The 17,814-nt window shown below is 69.7% G+C and overlaps 2 protein-coding genes across 5 annotated transcripts; one reads left to right on the top strand and one right to left on the bottom strand.

The window, feature by feature from the left end:
- Positions 1-149: 149 nt before the first annotated feature.
- Positions 150-3,166, bottom strand: PUSL1 (pseudouridine synthase like 1). 2 transcript variants are annotated; one of them, XM_036025162.1, is made up of 9 exons: positions 3,001-3,166; positions 2,702-2,759; positions 2,378-2,565; positions 2,071-2,220; positions 1,798-1,968; positions 1,701-1,707; positions 877-984; positions 623-794; positions 150-523 (listed from the first exon to the last, which is right to left on the bottom strand). In XM_036025162.1, the coding sequence occupies exons 1-9, from the start codon at positions 3,075-3,077 to the stop codon at positions 462-464; spliced, it is 993 nt and encodes a 330-aa protein (XP_035881055.1). In that variant the 5' UTR covers positions 3,078-3,166; the 3' UTR covers positions 150-461. The 2 variants fall into 2 exon arrangements, with proteins under 2 accessions (XP_035881055.1, XP_035881056.1); XM_036025163.1 differs by lacking the exon at positions 1,701-1,707 and having other exon boundaries at positions 150-459; positions 491-523; positions 877-931.
- A 666-nt stretch (positions 3,167-3,832) lies between these two features.
- ACAP3 (ArfGAP with coiled-coil, ankyrin repeat and PH domains 3) lies at positions 3,833-17,797 on the top strand. Of its 3 annotated transcripts, none has more exons than XM_036025155.1 (24): positions 3,833-4,009; positions 7,643-7,700; positions 8,345-8,464; positions 8,664-8,717; positions 9,773-9,831; positions 10,403-10,586; positions 11,023-11,067; positions 11,173-11,268; positions 11,368-11,442; positions 11,933-11,944; positions 12,508-12,620; positions 12,709-12,760; positions 12,919-13,019; positions 13,099-13,210; positions 13,456-13,664; positions 13,740-13,809; positions 13,924-14,018; positions 14,097-14,299; positions 14,458-14,562; positions 15,387-15,494; positions 15,607-15,827; positions 16,018-16,127; positions 16,209-16,319; positions 16,456-17,797. In XM_036025155.1, the coding sequence occupies exons 1-24, from the start codon at positions 3,963-3,965 to the stop codon at positions 16,601-16,603; spliced, it is 2,508 nt and encodes an 835-aa protein (XP_035881048.1). In that variant the 5' UTR covers positions 3,833-3,962; the 3' UTR covers positions 16,604-17,797. The 3 variants fall into 3 exon arrangements, with proteins under 3 accessions (XP_035881048.1, XP_035881049.1, XP_028367603.1); XM_028511802.2 differs by having other exon boundaries at positions 3,837-4,009; positions 15,396-15,494; XM_036025156.1 differs by lacking the exon at positions 11,933-11,944.
- Positions 17,798-17,814: the final 17 nt, after the last annotated feature.

Here is a 17,814-nt window from a genome sequence, read left to right as displayed (position 1 = left end):
ATTTTATTTCTACTTCTGGGCTGGAATGTTCGTCTCCAGTGACGGCGGAACCTAAGGCTGCTTGTGTGCTCACGCCTGCGCCCTGCACCCGCCCCAGCCGCAGCACAGGGCGTGGGGCGTGCGGAGCTGGGCAGGGCCCAGTGGCCTAGCCTGGTGAGCCAGGCGTGCCCTGACCGTGGCTGGGCACCTGGGGGTCACCTGCGGCCTCAGTGCTGTGGGCCCTGCCAACCACGTGAGGCCAGAAGCTTGGGGAACGCTGGAAGCAGGACCTGTAGACAGATTCTAGGTCAACTGGGGGCAGGAGGGTCCCCGCAGGGGTTGCAGACCCCCTGCTCACTTTCAGAGGTGCCCCCCCCCACCTCCATGTCCCCTTGGGAACTTGAGGGGGGTGGGCCTGAGGGACACAGGCACCTCACCCCAGGCCGCCTGCCTTCGGGCCCCTGGTCTCTGGCCTTAAGTCTTCAGGCTGCCCCGGCCGGTGGGCCCTGGCATTCCCGCTGGGCACAGGCTGGACTCCCGGCTTCTGGAATGGTAGGCGAGGGCTGTGATGCCGTGGCCACTGAGGGTTCTCCGGCAAGAACCCAGCCTGGAGTGGGGGCCTCCCCAGGCGCCCCCCTCTCACCGAGGTCCTCGAGGCCCCCGTAGCGCACCGACTTCAGGAACAGGCCGTGGGCCGGGGCCACACGCGTCTGATGCTTTCCCAGGGGGTCCCGGCTCTCGAGAATCGCCTTCACCTGAGCAGGCGTCACAGTCCCCAGCCCCACGGCCACCAGGATCGCCGTCATCCTCCGCACCTGCAGCCCAAGGCCAAGACTGCCACCGAGGCCCGAGCCTTCCCCTGCTCCCCACCCCCTGGGGGCCCAGAACAGAGCCCACCTGTCTGTACAGGAAAGACTGGCTCTCAAACTCCAGGCTCCAGAACCGTAGCCTCCTAGGGACATGGGCACCTGTGACGTCCAGGCCACAGGGCAGCCCCAGCCCAGACTGAGCCCAAAGCAAGGGCAGGGCAGGGGGCCCGGGAAGACTGGTGACTGGTGCCCACCCTCTCCTCCCCCCGGGAGCCTCCACTGACCAGCCCACCCCACCCCTTCAGGGAAACCAAACCACTCTCAAGTCAGAGGGAGGGACAGCAGGGCTTCCCCGGGGGTGCGGCCCTCGGGCTGAACCGTGAAGGTCCCGGCACTGGCTCTGGGGCAGCTCGTGCGCTAGGCCCAAGCCTCCGGCCGGAGCTCTTCGGCAGCGCATCCAAGGCTGGCCGTGCAGAAGTCCCTCCTCCCTTTCGTTGTGGCCCAAACTAGGAAGGTTCTAGAACAGGGGTGTCAGATTCATTTTCACCGGGGGCCACATCCGCCTCAAGGGTGCCTTTAAAGGGCCAAAGCAATTTTAGGACTGTACAAATGGGACTGCTCGACTGCTAAGGAGTTGAGATTGCATTTGGCCCGTGGGAAGAAACCACAAGGCTGGTGTGGCCCCGGTGAGAGTGAGTGGGACACCCTGCTCTAGAAGTCGGCAGCTGCCCTGTGGCTGGAACCCCCGGCCCACGGGGCCTTTTCCGTGGCTGCCGGGATCTGTCCAACAGGCAGGGAGCTCTGGGCAGGGCTGGGAGCCCTCCGAGAAGGGTGGCCGGCTTTCCCCGTCCTCTGTTCCTCAGCTGAGGGGAGGGCAACTGCCCAGCATCCCCCCCAGCGTGTACCCAGGACTTGATGCCTCTGCCCTGCCCTCACCCAGGAAGGTGCCGGAGCCCAGCCCCGCCCCGCCCCCACGGCCTCCAGACTGGCGTGCGGGCCACCCCCTCACCTGCTCTCCTGGGGGAGGAGGAAGGGGCTGGCTGGGCCGGGGGTCACGGAAGCTCGGCGCAGCGTGCGCACGGAGCTGGGGGACGGGCTGCCGGCCGACTGGAAGGCGCTGAAGTCGTGCGTCCCCAGGAGGTGGTGGGCCGCCTCCTGCATGGCGGCCACGTCCAAGCTGCTGCAGGGCCGGGCGAGTGAGTGGTCAGAGTGAGTGGTCAGGGGGTGGCCCAAGAGGCGCAAGCCCCCACCCGCCCTTCACCGGCACCCAGCCCACGCTCACTCTGCCGGCAGCGCCCAGCATCGGTTCTGCTCAAACACAGACAGCGGGCTGTGCGGGGGGCAGCCGGTGGCCAGGCGGTACAGGTAGGTCCTGGATGTGGCAGAGTAGCGGGCGTGGAAGTCACTGGGCACACGGAAGGCCTTCAGGACCCTGTGGAATGTGGAAGCAAGATAGGGCCACCAGAGGAATGACCCCGCACACACAAGTGACCCCTTGGTATCTCACCTATTGACCTCAAAAAGTGCTGCACAGACACCAAGCCCTTCCTGACCTCCACCTCCAAGGGCTTAGAGCAGAGGGTGCTCACCGGATGGCGGGGTGCTTCAGGTGGGTGTTGAGGGCCTGCGTCAGGACCTCAGGGGAGAAGGGTGCCTGGCCTGAGCGGCGCTGGACGTCCAGGTGCGCCGCGTTGCTCAGGGCGTGGACCCCAGCATCCGTGCGGCTGGAGATGGTGAACTTCACTGGCACAGCCGATTTCAGCCCCTCCGCGGCCTCCTGCGGGGACAGAGCCGCCGGGGGCGGGACGGGCAGCGCAGGGCGAAGACCCGTGCTCCCACAGGCGCGGGGCTCCCATTTGTCCCTCCCGGGGCTCGCCCTCCTCCGTCCCAGGCGACAGGCCGCCGGAGCTCACCTCCAGGTAGTTCTGAACCCCGGCGGCGCGCTGGGCGCCCCTGACGGCCGCGACCCCGCTGTGGGCAGAGGCGGGCGCGGGTCAGTGGGCGGATACCGCCCCTCCCGGGCCCCACCCAATGCGGCCCACGCGGCCATTCCTCCCGCTGTGCAGGCCCTAGGCCGGGCGGGCGGATCCTAACTATAGCTGCCGCCCTTCCCTCGCGCGCCAGCTGCCCTCGGGGACCACCTCCGGTGCGTCCCGCGGCGCCGCACTGTGCGTGGGGGTCGCGAGCACGAAAAGAGGTCCGGGGGACGTACTTAAAGTCGGTGCCCAAGTACTGGAAATACACGAGGTAGCGCGCCCGCACCGAACCCGCAGCCAGGCCGGAGCCCATGGCCGGGCTGGACGGAACAGAGAAGCACCTAGTGGGGCAGGGGACCACACGTGGGCCCTGCGCGCGCGCGCGCACGCAGCCTGACCACGCCCCCGTTGCTCCCGCGCCTGCGCCTTTGCGTTAGCCACGCCCCTGCAGCCCTCCACTCCCGCCCCACGCCGCCGAGGGCGGGGGCAGCGAAGGCCGGGTCAGACTTAGGGAGTGGGTGCAAAGTGCCGGCCGCTGCGGGGTGCGTAGGCACCATTCGAGCAGCGTCTTCCCGGGAGACTCTCTTACAACCGCGCCCGACCTGCACGCCCCCTCGTGCGTGCACTCGTTCGCCCATCCGCCCACTGACTCACTCGTTCCGCATCCCGGCGGACGTGTCCTACCGCCGCGTTGCGGCCTAGAAGGTTTTGCAAACACCCCTAGTTGCGCAACGGTTGGATCCCCGGAGAGGGCGGAGCCCGTACTCTACCGGCCCCCGCGGCCCACCGGACGGCTCCAGACGCCCCACTGTTGCTGAGCCCGCCCACCTTCCCGACCTGGAGTGGCCTAGGAAAGAAGGGAGGCGGAACCTCGAGGCGTCAGGGCCGGAGTTGGGCGTGACAGCGGCCGCAGGGAGGGCCGTTTGGAGACGCTCCCCTGAGTTGACAGCGGGCGGCGCCCGCGGGTGGTGAACTTTGGTGACGCTCCCCGGCGGTGACAGCGGACGGCGCGCGCACGCTGAGGACTTTGGCGACGCTCCCCGGCGGTGACAGGCGGGGCGGGGTGGCTGCACCGCGGCCTCATTCCGGGGCGGGCGGGCGCGGAGCGCGGCGCGGGCGGGCGGACGAGCGGGCCGAGCTGGCTGAGGATGCCGCTCGGGGCACCGCGGTCCTCGTGCCAGTGAGCGCCGCCGCAGCCATGACGGTGGAGTTCGAGGAGTGCATCAAGGACTCGCCGCGCTTCAGGTGCGCCCGCGGGGCGCGCCCTTTGTGGGCGCTGGGGTCGCCGCCCCCTCGGGGCACCCGGGGCGGCGGAGGATGGGCGCGGGGCGGGGGCGTCGGTGCCCGCTTTGTGCCCGACGGGGAAGCCAGTGACGGAAGCCGGAGGACCCGGTCTCCGACAAAGCCCGCAGCGCCCCGGGACCAGGGGACGGAACAAAAGATGTCCCTTGTGCTGGTCACCTCGCGCGGAGGGCGCGCGCGTGGGGGCGGGGCTGCCGCCGGCTGGCCACCTCTCCGTGGGAGTGTCCACCCCCGCTTTGTGTCTGCACTTTCGTGCCGACCACCTGTACAGGGCTGAGACCCTTCCCGGCCCTGCAGCCCTGCTGCGGCCAGGGCTGTCTGGGCTCATGGGGCGTCCGTCCCTGGATTCTGTCTTGGTCCGTGTGCCCGGAGTGCGCAGAGGGGACAGCCAGCTGGAGCCGCATGTGGGGTCTGGGGTGGCTGCTTGGCAGGGTGAACTCGGCACCCGGAGGGGAGGGGCGGGGGCTGGCCCGAGCAGACCCGGTTGGAGGTTCTGGCCTGCGGCCTGCCCTGGGTCTGTGTTTTCAGGGCTTTGTGGGAGTGCAGGCGTGTTCACCTGTGTGCAGCACACCTCCACTGTGTGCACATGTCTGCTGTGACCAAGCACCTCCTGTGCGCCAGGTGCACACGTGGGAGCTATGTCCCTCTGCACCCTGTCTTGTGCCAGACCCTGGACATGACTGTGTGGGCGAGCTGCACCCCTGTGCTGGCGTGCTCAACACATGTGTGTAGGCTAGTGATAGAAGCATGCATGTCATGTGTCACTTCTTGGTGCGCACACACACACACTGTGTGTATCACTCTGATGTGAGTGTTGGCAGTAGACACACATGTTGTTTTGCTCATGTGTACACCAGCACGGGGACACACGTCTCTGCATGTGTGTCCATGTGTGCAGTGTGCCGTTGCATGCATGCACATGGGATGGCACAGGAGCGCATCTACCATGCATCTGAGCACACATGTGCTTGCTTGTATGTGTTGTGTGTGCTGGATCTCGGGGGCACCAGCCGGAGGGCCTGTGTGTGCGCCCACAGAAGTGAGGCACCAGGATCGGTGGCTCCTGTCCGGGGCCCCAGGGCCCGCCTCCTGCACAGCCCCTCACAAGGGAGGCTGGGGGTGAGGGGCCCGGTCGGCCCAGAGAGTGGCCCCAGACCCCGGGAGAGTGGTAAGCGTCAACCTTCTCTGTTTGCCCGTCCTCTGCTGCTGACCGACTGAGGGAGGGGAGGTGAGGTGCTCAGGATCCCGGCCCCGCCTTTGCCCACTGTCCTCCGGGACCCAGGCTGGGGGGAGGTGTAGCCAGGGCCTCAGCTGGGGGCTTGGTCCTGGCCGAGGCCCGCTGGCCCTACCCTGGCCCTACCCTGGCCCCTCCCTCTGAGCTTCCCGCTCCTCCTCCCCACCTTGCCTGGTCAGATCGGGCGGCAGCACCTCACTCACCTCCCAGCCTTCCTCGCACGGCAGCCTGTTCTGCCTGTGGCACCGCAGTGGGTGCGGTGGCTTTGACCGGCTCCCTCTGGCAGGGAGGGGCTGCCCTTGGGAAAGTGCCCAGTGGGGCCTGGGGGAGGGGCTCAGTGGACCCATGAGGACCCTGGGCCACAGAAGCCTCTCTCTGGGTTTTAGGGTTTTGGGGTTTGCCTGAGATTTAATGGGGTTTTGAGGCAACCCTGAGGTGCCCCTGTCTGCTCGGCTTCAGGTACAGCTGAGGCTGTAACCCCGGCTTCCTGGAGGCTGGCCTGGGCTGGGCGGGTCAGGGTGTGGCAGGCCAGGAGGATGTGGTCAGTGCTGCGGGGCCCTTGGCCGCAGCCCTGGGGAGGAGGACCCTGCCTGTGCACTCTTGGCCTGGGGAGACCCCAGATGCCTCTGGCTAAGGGGTCCGGACTCTTCCAGACAGGCCTAGGGCCTCCACCCACCCCTTGTTCTTGGTGCCCCCTCCCCTGGGCGGGGCTTCAGGCACTGAGTCACAGCTTTTGGGGGGGGGGACTGGCCCCTCCCTCCTCCCCATCCTTCAAGCTGCTGAGGAAATCCTGGAGGGAGGGCAGGGGAGGAGGCCTCAGGGGCCAGGGAGGGCGAGCCGGCTCCCGGAGCAGCCTCACCCTGCTGCACCCCAGGGACCAGGAGCCCAGGCCCCAGGGTGGCAGCACTCTGTACGGCTGCCCAGGGCACTCGGCCGGCTGGGGCTTCGGAGCTGTGTCTCCCTCTGCAGCACCCTCTTCCGGGTGGGTGGTCCTTCCCTGCTCCCCGGCCGTCTGAGGGGGAAGGGAGAGGTGACAGCGGGGTCATGGTCTTTGGGGTCCCAGCCTCCACTGTCAGAAACACACTCCTCAGGCCATGCCTCCAGACAGTTCCCAAGGGCGGGCCTGGGTGGGCTTCGGGGCACTCACGGGGCCCTGGGTCCCCTCCCGGCCAGGCAGACAGCCTCTCTGACTCGTCTCTGCTCCGGCAGGTAGCACCCTGAGCCCCTCGGGAGGGACTGGGTGCTGCTCAGAGAGGAGCCCGTGTCCCGCCAGGTGGCCGGTGGGGAACTTCCGAGGCCCCTGGGTAGTCCCCCTCCCTCCCCCGCTTCTGATGGAGATCATGCTGAGCGACACCCTCTGTGAGGGGCCAGGTCCTGCCCCCAGGCCTGGGAAACCCTGCCATGCCCCTCCCCCTGCCCACCTCCCTCCGCCCAAGACCTGTCCCTGGGGCCCGAGCCCCATTCCAGCTGCCCCTCGTCCTCAGGAGGCCAGATGGGCCTAGCTCACCAGCTGAGTGGTGGGGGGGCACCGGGATCCTGGCCTGATTTTTCTGTTTCCTGTTCCTGGAGCGTGAAGGGGAGGGGGGATGTCACGTGCCCGATCCATCTGCCTCTGCCTTCCGGGGATTCTCCTGTCCGAGGCTCCTCGGTGATGTCATGCGTTAACTCTCCCCTCCCCGAGGTGGCCCATTGTCAGGCGGCCCCGGGGGAGTGGGTTCCTCCCAGCCGGACCCAGCCCCGGCTCCTGGCAGGCCTGCCGGTCTGTGTTTTGAGGTTGGGGGGGGTCGGGGGTCTCGGTGCTGAGGAAGTCAGAGGGAGCGGCCGTCCGGTGCCCTGGGTTCCAACTGAGACGCGCTTGCCACGGGGGCTACCCGGCTCGGGTGGGACTGTTCCTCTGGGCCCCGGGGCCGGGCAGGAGGGTGGCTGGCCTCCCTTGTCCCCAACCCCGGTGCACACCTTCTCAGGGACTCCAGCCCCTCCCTCTGTCCCCGGGTTTGTCTGACCTCCATACCCTGGGGTGTGGCTGCAGCAGCCCGGCCCCAGAGGGGGCATCACGCCCAACTGGGCCTCTTCTGGCCGCGGGTTCGGGTGGGCGCTGGGCAGCTCTGGAGTCAGCTGGACCTGCGTCCCTGCCCTGGCTCCTCCTCCCAGGCAGTGGCAGCCTCTCCCAGCCTCCATTTCTGGGCCTGCCTGCAGACCTCAGGGCACAGGTCGGCAGGCAGGGGCAAGCAGCCAGCAGCCCGGCAGCCCCCTCGGGGAGCACGGGGAGGCGAAGACGCAGCCGGACGTGAGGTCAGGGTGGCTGGCTGCAGGCCGACCTGGCTGCCCCGTTCCCGTTGCAGGGCGACTATCGATGAGGTGGAGACCGATGTGGTCGAGATCGAGGCCAAGCTGGACAAGGTGAGGGGCCAGGGTGCACAGGCCCCGGGCCGCGCTCCACCCCTCATGCCCGGCCACCTGTTTGTGTGTGTGTGTGCGAGCGTGTGGGCACACCGGGGTTGCACCTGGGGCGTGCAGCCTGTGTGCCATGCACGAGATGCGGCCGTGTCCCCACCGCCCCAGCTGTGCCTGCCGTGCCCCTCCCAGCTGCGGCACGCACTGCACACGTGTGACAACCTGCGTCCCCATCAGGTGTGGCGGGCCTTGGTGGGTCCCCTCCAGGGTGTCTTCAGGGCAGAAGACAGCTGCTGGGAGCCGGTGCCACTGAGGGACCAGGCAGGGACTGAGGTGGGGGCCGGGGGAAGGAGGGGCAGTGCCCCTGAGCCCCCTCAGTGGCTGGTCTTGCTGGCTTTGGGCCGGGACCACAGGGCTGCCCCAGCTGTGTCCTGCTCTGACCTCCCGCTCTGGGGCCAAGGCCCAGGGTGGTGGCACCGTGCAGCCGAGTGCCCAGTGGGCTCAGGGCGGAGGGTGGGCGGGCAGTCCAGTCCCTCCTGGCCTGGGGCTGCTCGAGGGGGCTGTGTTCCGGGCACCGCCGCCCCAGCCCCTCGGTGGTGGGGCGGGCTGGGAACAGCCGTTGGCCTGAGTGTCGCCCCGTCCGTCTGCAGCTGGTGAAACTGTGCAGCGGCCTGATCGAGGCTGGCAAGGCCTACGTCGCAGCCAACAGGCTCTTCGTGAGCGGCGTCCGGGACCTGTCTCAGCAGTGCCAGGGTGACACGGTCATCTCGGTGAGGGGACGGCCGCCCCTGATCGGGGGCGGGCGAGGCCAGGCGGCCCCTGGAGGCTGCCCAGGCCCTGGGGGCGGGTGGGCTTCTGGTCGGGGCAGCAGGGGTGTTTCTCTGGCCTGTGGCAGGGGAGGTGCTGGCCACGAGGGGCAGGGCACAGCCGTCCCGCCTGAGTGAGGGGTCTCCCCACACTGCCCCCCAGGAATGTCTGCAGAGGTTTGGAGACAGCCTCCAGGAGACGGTCAACTACCACATGGTAAGCCCTGCCAGCACGGGGGCGGCGTGCCTGGGGGCCTGTCCGAGGCCGCTCCGCCGGCTGGCCGGCCCGCTCGGAGGGTGGCCGTGTGTCGGCTCTTTCTGTCTGTGGGGCGGGGACATCCGTGGGGTCTCTGCCGTGTCCCGGGTGAGGGCCAGACCGCGGAGAGCACCGGGGAGGTGGCAGTGCAGCCCTGCCCTGTGGGCTGGGGTGCTCAGGGTGGGAGAGGCCTTGGAGGGTCATCCAGGGCCCCCAGCCAGGCAGGGGTCTCCAGCAGAAGACCCCTCCCAGGCTGACCCCGCGGCCCTGGACAACTCTGACTTCGCTGCCCCCCTGGGCTGGGGCTGGGTGACCTCCAGGCCTCGGCGCCCCCCGCACGGACACGCGGAGCAGGGCCTGAGGCGCACGTGGGTGGCCGGACATTGGCCTGGGAGCCAGAGCCCCAGACTAAACAAGGAGCCCTGCCCCCCGCAGGGGAAGTTCAGAAATAAACTAGCTGGAAACAGCTTGTCCTGCCCGGTCTGTCTGTCTGCTTCCAGATAGGGCCCCCACGTAGCCAGATCTGATTCCAGGTCCCATAACTGCTGTGGGGAGCGCCCCAGCTCCTGGCGACTGCCACCCCCCACCCCGAGGCCCGGTTCCTTGGGAGCCCCAGCTCTGACCCGGCCCCTCTGCTGGGGGGCGTCACCCTTGAGGGGGCCTCCCAGGGCCAGGGGCAGTGGGTGTCACCACACAGGTGCTCCGTGTGTGCCTGCCCTGTGGGGCCCGTGTGCCCGGGGGCCGTACTGGGGGGGCCCATCTGGCCTCCGGTCTGGCCGGGAGCCAGAGCAGACATGGGCAGGTGGTCACAGCTGTTGCCACTGGGCACCAGCCCAGGCCTGGGGGCCACACCCACTCCCAGACCCTGGGAGGCCGGCTGTGTGGGGATGCCCGGCTGGGGCCCAGGCTGGGCTGGGTGGGGCGTTCCCTAGGTCCCCCCTGTGAGGGACAGGGGCTGGGCCCCTGGGGTGCTCTGGGGGCAGGCAGCTGACACCCCGCTGTCCTCCGCCCCCCAGATCCTGTTTGACCAGGCCCAGAGGTCCGTGCGGCAGCAGCTCCACAACTTCATCAAAGAGTGAGCGGCCGAGGGAGGGTGCCCCGTGCGTCTGCCCTGGAGTGGGGAGCAGACACAGCTGAGCTGCATGGGGGGGGTCCTGGGTTTGCTCAGGAGGGGCCTCAGGACTGTGGGTGGGTGGGGGGTCCTACAAGGGCAAAAGCTTGGAAATGGGACCGGGCTGGAGGGCAGGAAGAGGGCCTGGGGCTCGAGGGGAGGCCGAGGTCACAGAAGGGGTCAGAGGGGAGGGGAGGGCTGGGCGGGGGTCTGAGCCCCGCGCCTGCGTGCCTACCGCGCCCCTGAGCGGAGCCACGTTGAGGTCAGGTGTGTGGGTCTGGGGTCTGGGTCGAAGCTGGGGACCGCCCCGGGCTGGACCAACTCTGCGCGTGAGGTGATGGAGGGCAGTGGGGGGCCTAGATGAGGGAAGGAGGGCTGCTGGGGGGGGTGCAGGCAGGGGGGAGGCGGGGGGCCTGCCCGGGAGTGCGGAGGGTGGCCAGGAGCCCTGGGGGGGGGCATGTCGAGAAGGCGGAGACCCCGAGTTCGGCCCTCCTGGGAGCCCTGATGGACCCCCCCCCCCCCCCCCCGCCCCCAGTGACGTGCGGAAGTTCAAGGAGACCAAGAAGCAGTTTGACAAAGTGCGGGAGGACCTGGAGCTGTCCCTGGTGCGGAACGCCCAGGCCCCGAGGCACCGGCCGCACGAGGTGGAGGAGGCCACGGGCGCCCTGACCCTCACCCGCAAGTGCTTCCGCCACCTGGCGCTGGACTACGTGCTGCAGGTCCGCGGCCGGGCGCGGGGGCGGGCCCCGGGGTGGGGGCGGGGCCCTGGGCTGCTGCGGACTGGCAGAGCGGGCGTCTGGGCCGGGGGCATCTCTGGCCTGAGAAAACCTTCGATGTCGGATCTTGACAGTGGGAGGGGCGTGGGGGGGGGCCGGCGGAGGCCCAGGTGCGGGGATGGGCTGGGACAAGGCCAGGGCTGCAGGCTGCGGGGAGGAGGCCACGGAGTCCTGGGGGCGGGTCTGCAGGGCCCCGGAGCAGGGGCTCAAACCCCTGCCTTTGCCCCTGGGGGGCACCCTGCACACCCTGGGAGGATGGGCGTGGCCAGTGCAGGGGCAGGGGAACCAGGAGGGGCCGCGGGGACTCTGGGGCAGATGCAGGCTGTGGGCCGCCGCCACCTGAGCACGCCGCCCGCCCCTGCCTCCCCTCCCCTGGCAGATCAATGTTCTCCAGGCGAAGAAGAAGTTCGAGATCTTGGACTCCGTGAGTGCCGGGGGAGGGTGGGTGGGTGGGCGGGCGGGCTGGTGGACGCTGCCCTGGAGTCCGGGTGCGGCGGCCTCACCGTGCCCCCCCCACCGCCCCCCGCAGATGCTGTCCTTCATGCACGCCCAGCACAGCTTCTTCCGGCAGGGCTACAGCCTGCTGCACCAGCTGGACCCCTACATGCAGAAGCTGGCGGCCGAGGTGGGCTGGCGGGCGGGCGGGGTGGGGGGGGGGGCGGGCAAGGTCCCGGCGGGCAGGCCCCCTTTCCCTCCCTGACGCGCCCCCCCCGCCACCCCGCAGCTGGACCAGCTGGTGATCGACTCAGCAGTGGAGAAGCGGGAGATGGAGCACAGGCACGCAGCCATCCAGCAGCGGGTGAGGCCCGGCCCTGCCCTCCCTGCCTGCTGGGGGTGGGGGGCAGGACCCCAAGAGGCCACCACCTCCAACTCTCTCCATCCTGCGGAGCTGCAAGGCCCACGGCGAGCACACGCTCCTTCCCTCCCCAAGGCCTGCCCCCTCTTGCTGGGTCCCCATCTCGGGCCTCCACGCAAGGGAGCAGGAGTAGGGGGGCGGCCCTGTGGTTGCTCAGAGATCAGGACAGAGGCCGGCAGAGGGTCAGCCCTCAGTGCACACACCCTGGGCCTTCCTTCAAGGCCAGAGGCAACCTGGGGGGGGCCTCCGTCGCCGGCTTCCACTGCCAGGCTGTCGCCCCCACACTGCTGGGGGAGAGGTGGGCTGCAGGGGGTGCTGCCAGTTTCAGAATCCCAGAGCGCCTGGCGGGGGGAGAAGGGGGGCGGCTGGAGGCCGAGCTGTCCCTCACCGGCATTCTCTCCTTTCCCCACCCCTGCCTGCGCCGCCACCGCAGACACTGCTGCAGGTGAGTGGGCGCCCCCCAGAGGGAGGGAGTCAGGGGAAGGCCAGTGGGCGGGGCCTCTGCCCGCCCTCACCCCGAGGCCCTTCAGCACCAAGGACACCTCCCACCGGCCTCGGCGCTCCCAGACACCTGTGGGCACTCCACCGCTGCAAACCGTGGCTGGCACCAGCAAGGACGCCGGCCGAGCCGGGACGCATGCCCCGTGGGAGCGGCAGCAGCTGTGCCTTCCTGGCCCCGCTCAGCCCGGGAAGCAGGTGGCCGGGCCTCCTCTCCCGCTGCAGACACACAGGGCGGCACTCAGAGTCTCCCCGGCCTGGTGAACGGGGCTCTGTCCGGCCGGAGCAGCCCCAGCTGGCGACATGAATGGGGGAGTGGGCCAGGAGAGGGGGGGCAGCTTCCTTCCTGATCCCAGAGCCTGCTGTCTTTAAAAGGCTGGGGGCGAGGGGGCGGAGCCGGGCGCTGGGGCCCCAGCGGCGATGTAAGGTGACCGCCCCCAGGAGGATCTGGGCAGGGGCCTTGCCCAGGCCCAGGCTGGGCATTCACGGGGGCCCGGCTCCAACCCCCAGGACTTCTCCTACGATGAGCCCAAAGCGGAGTTTGACGTGGATGCGCCCAGTGGCGTGGTGATGGAGGGCTACCTCTTCAAGCGGGCCAGCAACGCCTTCAAGACGTGGAACCGGTGAGGGCAGGCCTTCCCGGGGGCAGGGAGGCGGGGTGGACCTGCGGCTGGCCCCGCCTGACCCCTCCTGGCCCGTCCGCCCACCCAGGCGCTGGTTCTCCATCCAGAACAGCCAGCTGGTCTACCAGAAGAAGCTGAAGGTGTGTGCAGGGCCTGGGCCCTGGGGCGGGGGCGGGCAGTGATGGGTGCCATCGCCCGTGTGGCCAGGGGGCGGGGAGCCTGGCTGTGTCGGGCAGAGCAGTGAGTGGGCGGTCAGCGCGGGGTGCGGAGCGCAAGGGCCGCCTCGTGCCGCCCGCAGGACGTGCTGACCGTTGTGGTGGACGACCTCCGCCTGTGTTCCGTGAAGCCGTGTGAGGACATCGAGCGGAGGTTCTGCTTCGAGGTCGTGTCGCCCACCAAGTGAGGAGGCGGAGCCTGGCGGGGCAGGCAGGGACCCCCCCCCCCCCCGCACGCCCGGCCTGACGCCCCCTCCCTGCAGGAGCTGCATGCTGCAGGCCGATTCCGAGAAGCTGCGGCAGGCCTGGGTGCAAGCCGTGCAAGCCAGCATCGCCTCCGCCTACCGGGAGAGCCCCGACAGCTGCTACAGCGAGGTGCGGCCGCCGGCTCCCTCCGCGCATGCGTGCGCTTGGCCCTCAGGCTGCGTGGGAGCGTGGGCGTGGGTGCGCATCGTGGGTGTGTGCGTGCGAGTGCGCCAGCACACCAGCGCGCCCCGGCTTTGCTTTGGGGACCTCCGATGAATGGGCCGGCATCCCTGGTTGGGGAGGAGGCAGCGGCCCGCCGGGGAACCGAGGCTGGAGCTCCTGACGGGCTGAGCGGCCCCTCACGCCCGCTGCAGAGGCTGGATCGCACGGCGTCCCCATCCACCAGCAGCATCGACTCGGCCTCGGACTCCCGCGAGCGCGGCGTCAAGGGCGAGAGCGTGCTGCAGCGCATGCAGAGCGTGGCCGGCAATGGCCAGTGCGGCGACTGCGGCCAGCCGGACCCCCGCTGGGCCAGCATCAACCTGGGCGTGCTGCTCTGCATCGAGTGCTCAGGCATCCACCGGTGGGTCCCCGGGCGGGCCGGCGGGCGGGGGAACGGGCTGAACCCCCTCTGGCTGACCCCGCCCCCCCCCTCCAGGAGCCTGGGTGTCCACTGCTCCAAGGTGCGGTCCCTGACCCTGGACTCGTGGGAGCCTGAGCTGCTGAAGGTGGGTGCGGGGCCACCGCAGGCCGCGGGCTGGGCAGGGGGCGGTGGGGTCGGGCCTGCAAGCCAGGGCTGTCTGTGAACCGGGGCTGTGGCCCGCACACCCTGTCTCCACTAGCTGATGAGTGAGCTCGGGAACAGCACCGTGAACCAGATCTACGAGGCCCAGTGCGAGGCGCTGGGCAGCAGGAAGCCCACGGCCAGCAGCCCCAGGTGAGGGGGCGCAGCAGCGAGCGGGGAGGGTGGGCGAGCGCCAGCCCCGAGTGCGGCCTCACACTTGCCTGGGTCCAGGCAGGACAAGGAGGCCTGGGTCAAGGACAAGTACGTGGAAAAGAAGTTCCTGCGGAAGCCACCCTCCTCGCTGGCTCGGGAGGCCCCGCGGCGCTGGCGGGCGCTGAAGAGCCCCGGCCGCCACGGCTCCCCCCGCGTGCCTGCCACCCGCCGCAAAGTCCGGATGGAGCCTGTCCTGCCCTCGGTGGCTGCTCTCTCCTCAGGTGGGCGAGCTGTCGGCTCACCTGGACGGGGCTGGGGAGAGGGCTCCAGCGGGCGTGAGCCGCAAAGCCGGGGCTCTACGGGGTCAGGCTGAGCGGGCAGGAGGCGGGGCTCACGGGGGCGCGCAGCGTGACGCCCTGCTTCTCCCGCCCCCGCGCAGGCGCCATGGAGCGCAGGTTCCGGCGGGACTCCCTCTTCTGCCCCGACGAGCTGGACTCTCTCTTCTCCTATTTTGACGCAGGGGCTGCTGCCGCCGGTCCTCGCAGTAAGTGCTGCAAGCACCCCGCCTGCTGCCCACCCCTGAGCCCGCCCCTGGACCCAGCATGGCTCACTGTGCGGGAGGGGGCGTCATGGCCACTTGCTGGCGAACTGGCAGCACGGGGGTCTTTGCCGGAGGGACGGGCTCAGAGCTGGTGTCTAGGGGAGCTGATCTGGGGGTGGGGAGGACGGGGCCAAGCTACGGCCCGGGACAGTGCGTCGAGAGCCTTTGGGCCACACCGACTCAAAGGCCAAAGCCGAGACCCGCAAGGGATGTGTGAGTGTATATGTGCCGTGTGACACGGGCGCGTGTATCTGGGTGTGCGTGCAGGTGTGTGTCTGCAGCCTTCCCGGGCAGTGTGGGCAGATGGCATGGGCCTCGGCCAGGAGTTGGCAGGGCCGATGGGCTGGCCGTGGACAGCAGAGGGCGCTGCTTCACCATCCCTGACTATGGGCTCTTCTGCGAAGGCTGCCCTTGGTGAACTGGGCCACGAGCTCCCCCAGTGCCACCCGGGGCCCCATCTCCAGTGCTTGGCCGAGACCCAGTCGCTGGACAGGGACCTCCTAGCATGCGCTGGCCGCAGACAGAGCTGGACACCTACTGCCTGCACATGCGCACTATCCTGCTGGGGGTGGCCTGACTGGAGGGGTTGTGGGGGGAAGGGGCAGGTGCTGCCCTGGACTTGTTTTCTCCCCTTCCCTCCCATCCTGGGCAGGGCCCCCCTGCCCCCCTAGGGCGGGCGGGTCCTGCCCTGGGGCGGGGGCATTCCCTGGAGGATAGCTGGGGTTTGGAGAGGAGTCGGGGATGCTCAGGACCCCCTCTGCCCACGGACCCCACAGGTCTGAGCAGCGACAGTGGCTTAGGGGGTAGTTCCGACGGCAGCTCGGACGTCTTGGCCCTCGGCGTGGGCTCCGTGGTGGACAGCGTCACTGAGGAGGGTGGGTGCGCACTTCCCACCTCTGCGTCCGCCCCTCCCCTGCCCCCCCCTGCCCTCCCCTCCCCCTGCTCGGGGGCAGGTCGGCACCCTGACTGCCCCGCCCCTCCCTGCAGAGGGCGCGGAGTCAGAGGAGTCCAGCGGCGAGGCTGATGGAGAGGCGGAGGCCTGGGGCCTGGCGGACGTGCGCGAGCTGCATCCGGGACTTCTGGCGCACCGTGCCGCGCGTACCCGTGACCTCCCCGCGCTGGCCGCGGCGCTGGCCCACGGGGCCGAGGTCAACTGGGCAGACGCAGAGGACGAGGGCAAGACGCCACTGGTGCAGGCCGTGATAGGGGTGAGTAGGGCTGGGCGGCCAGACGCAGGAGCACGCTGACACGTGGGCATCGCCCAGCCGGCTCCTTTGGGAGCTTCTCCACGGGGACCCCGTTCTGCCTTGCCCCAGACAGGGCTCGGTCTGGCGGGGGTGCCCAGGCCCTCGCAGGGGCCATCCCTGCGCTCAGTCTGATCGGCCCCGGGCTCTCCAGGGCTCTTTGATCATCTGCGAATTCCTCCTGCAAAACGGAGCGGACGTGAACCAAAGAGACAGCCGGGGCCGGGCGCCCCTGCACCACGCCACGCTCCTGGGCCACACCGGGTGAGTCCCAGGTGCTCCTCCCGTTCGGTTTTGGGGCCCTATCGCCTGGGCGCGTCCCAACTCGTCTCCTCTGCCCTTCAGCCAAGTCTGCCTGTTCTTGAAGCGGGGTGCGGACCAGCACGCTTTGGACCACGAGCAGCAGGACCCGCTGAGCATCGCGATCCAGGAGGCTAATGCTGACATCGTGACGCTGTGAGTGCGCAGGCCGGAAGGGGGCACCGCAGGGGGTGGGGGCACCGCGTGTGGGGGTGTGGTACGCTGGGGCGGGGCTCTGGGTGGGTGGGGCACCGTGTGTGGGCGGGGCGCCCTCACCCTACGCTTTCTGCAGGCTCCGTCTGGCGCGCATGGCCGAGGAGATGCGAGAGGCCGAGGCGCCCTCGGGCCAGCCGGGCTCCCTGGCGGGCAGCAGCCCCACCGAGCTTCAGTACCGCAGGTGCATTCAGGAGTTCATCAGCCTCCACCTGGAGGAAAGCTAGGGCGGGTGGACCTGGCCACCTGGCCCTTGTCCGGAGTCCAGGGGCCCCCGCAGCCTGCGCTGCCCTCCTCCTCGGAGCCGCCACAAACCGCAGGGCCGGGGGAGGGGCCCAGCACTGAGTCTCCTGAAGCCCCGCGTTTCCCCGGAGGTGCTGCATCGTCTGGCGCCCCTCGCCCCACGCGGGACCCCATGTCTTCAGCGGACTCCTCCTGGCAGCCCGGGGTGCTCCTGTCACAAACTACCCTCAAGGCCCTGTGTCGCCTCGTGCCCCCGTTCTCGGGGCCCCTGTCACCTTGTGCCCCCACTCTTATTGCCCCAGATAGTGACCTGCTAGTTAGGTCCCTCCTGCACACCCCCAGAGCCCCTCCACGAGGCCCTGAGGCTGGTGGCCGGCCACCAGCTCCCTGCAAGGGGGAAGGGGCAGCCCATCCAGGGAACAACCCGTGTACCTCACTTAGTGACCCCGGCGTCCAGGCCGGGCTTCTCTGGTGCTGGGGGGCACGTCTGGCATGGAGCCTCAGCCCTGGCTGGACGCGGGCGTCCCGAGGCCACGTGGCTGGCCACGTGGGCCCCTTGCTGGTGGCCCTGGACCGGGCCCCTGCCTCCCCCAGAGGTCCTTGGCTCAGAACAGGTGCATGAAGGGCTCCCTGCACCCTGCGTTCAGTGCACTCTCTCGGACCGAGGGACTTCCTGCAGCCGCCTCGCTCTCGCCTCCTCCCTCTGCGGACCCTGGAGGAGCAGCTTGACCCCAGCTCTGCCTGCTGCCAGGGAGGCCCCTGCAGCTCTGCCCCTGCTCCCCGGCCCACTGCACAGGCCAGGCCCTCGGACGGGCCGGGTCCTTCAGTTCACTCCCCAGGGCCCACGATGCCTCCTGCGCCCCCTGTTCTGGGAGCCCTGGGGCAGCAGCTGAGCCTCTGCCCAACTCGGGCCCTCGATCAGGCCACGGCCAGTTGGCTGGTCACTATGCAAAGGCTGCCCAAGGAGGCTCCATGGGCGGCAAGGTGGGCACTGACCGGGCCACCCAAGTCCCTCACCTGCTGGCTGTGACCCCTGATGAGCAGAATTAACTCCTTCCTGTCTCCCTGCTTGAGCTGTGTCCCCACTTCCCGCCCCACTGCCTGCCGGGGCCTCGCGCCTGCACCGCAGGCTGGCGGGCCTGCCCCCCCGGATCGCTCGGTAATAAACTGCCACACGCCCTGCGGCCTGTCGTGG

Source organism: Phyllostomus discolor, chromosome 5 (genome assembly GCF_004126475.2).
Source record: "Phyllostomus discolor isolate MPI-MPIP mPhyDis1 chromosome 5, mPhyDis1.pri.v3, whole genome shotgun sequence".
Taxonomy (NCBI): Eukaryota; Metazoa; Chordata; class Mammalia; order Chiroptera; family Phyllostomidae; genus Phyllostomus; species Phyllostomus discolor.
Note: the sequence above shows the minus strand (reverse complement) of the source record. Positions and strands in the feature narration are given on the sequence as shown.

Bases quoted from the DNA above. Each gene is read 5' to 3' on its own strand.
- ACAP3 (XM_036025155.1), top strand. From the start codon at position 3,963: ATGACGGTGGAGTTCGAGGAGTGCATCAAGGACTCGCCGCGCTTCAG. The intron at 8,465-8,663 runs GTGAGGGGACGG...ACTGCCCCCCAG, and splicing joins AGGGTGACACGGTCATCTCG to GAATGTCTGCAGAGGTTTGG. The intron at 14,019-14,096 runs GTGAGGGGGCGC...GCCTGGGTCCAG, and splicing joins CCCACGGCCAGCAGCCCCAG to GCAGGACAAGGAGGCCTGGG.
- PUSL1 (XM_036025162.1), bottom strand. From the start codon at position 3,077: ATGGGCTCCGGCCTGGCTGCGGGTTCGGTGCGGGCGCGCTACCTCGTG. The intron at 2,760-3,000 runs GTACGTCCCCCG...CTCTGCCCACAG, and splicing joins TACTTGGGCACCGACTTTAA to CGGGGTCGCGGCCGTCAGGG. The intron at 2,566-2,701 runs GTGAGCTCCGGC...CTGTCCCCGCAG, and splicing joins GGGTTCAGAACTACCTGGAG to GAGGCCGCGGAGGGGCTGAA.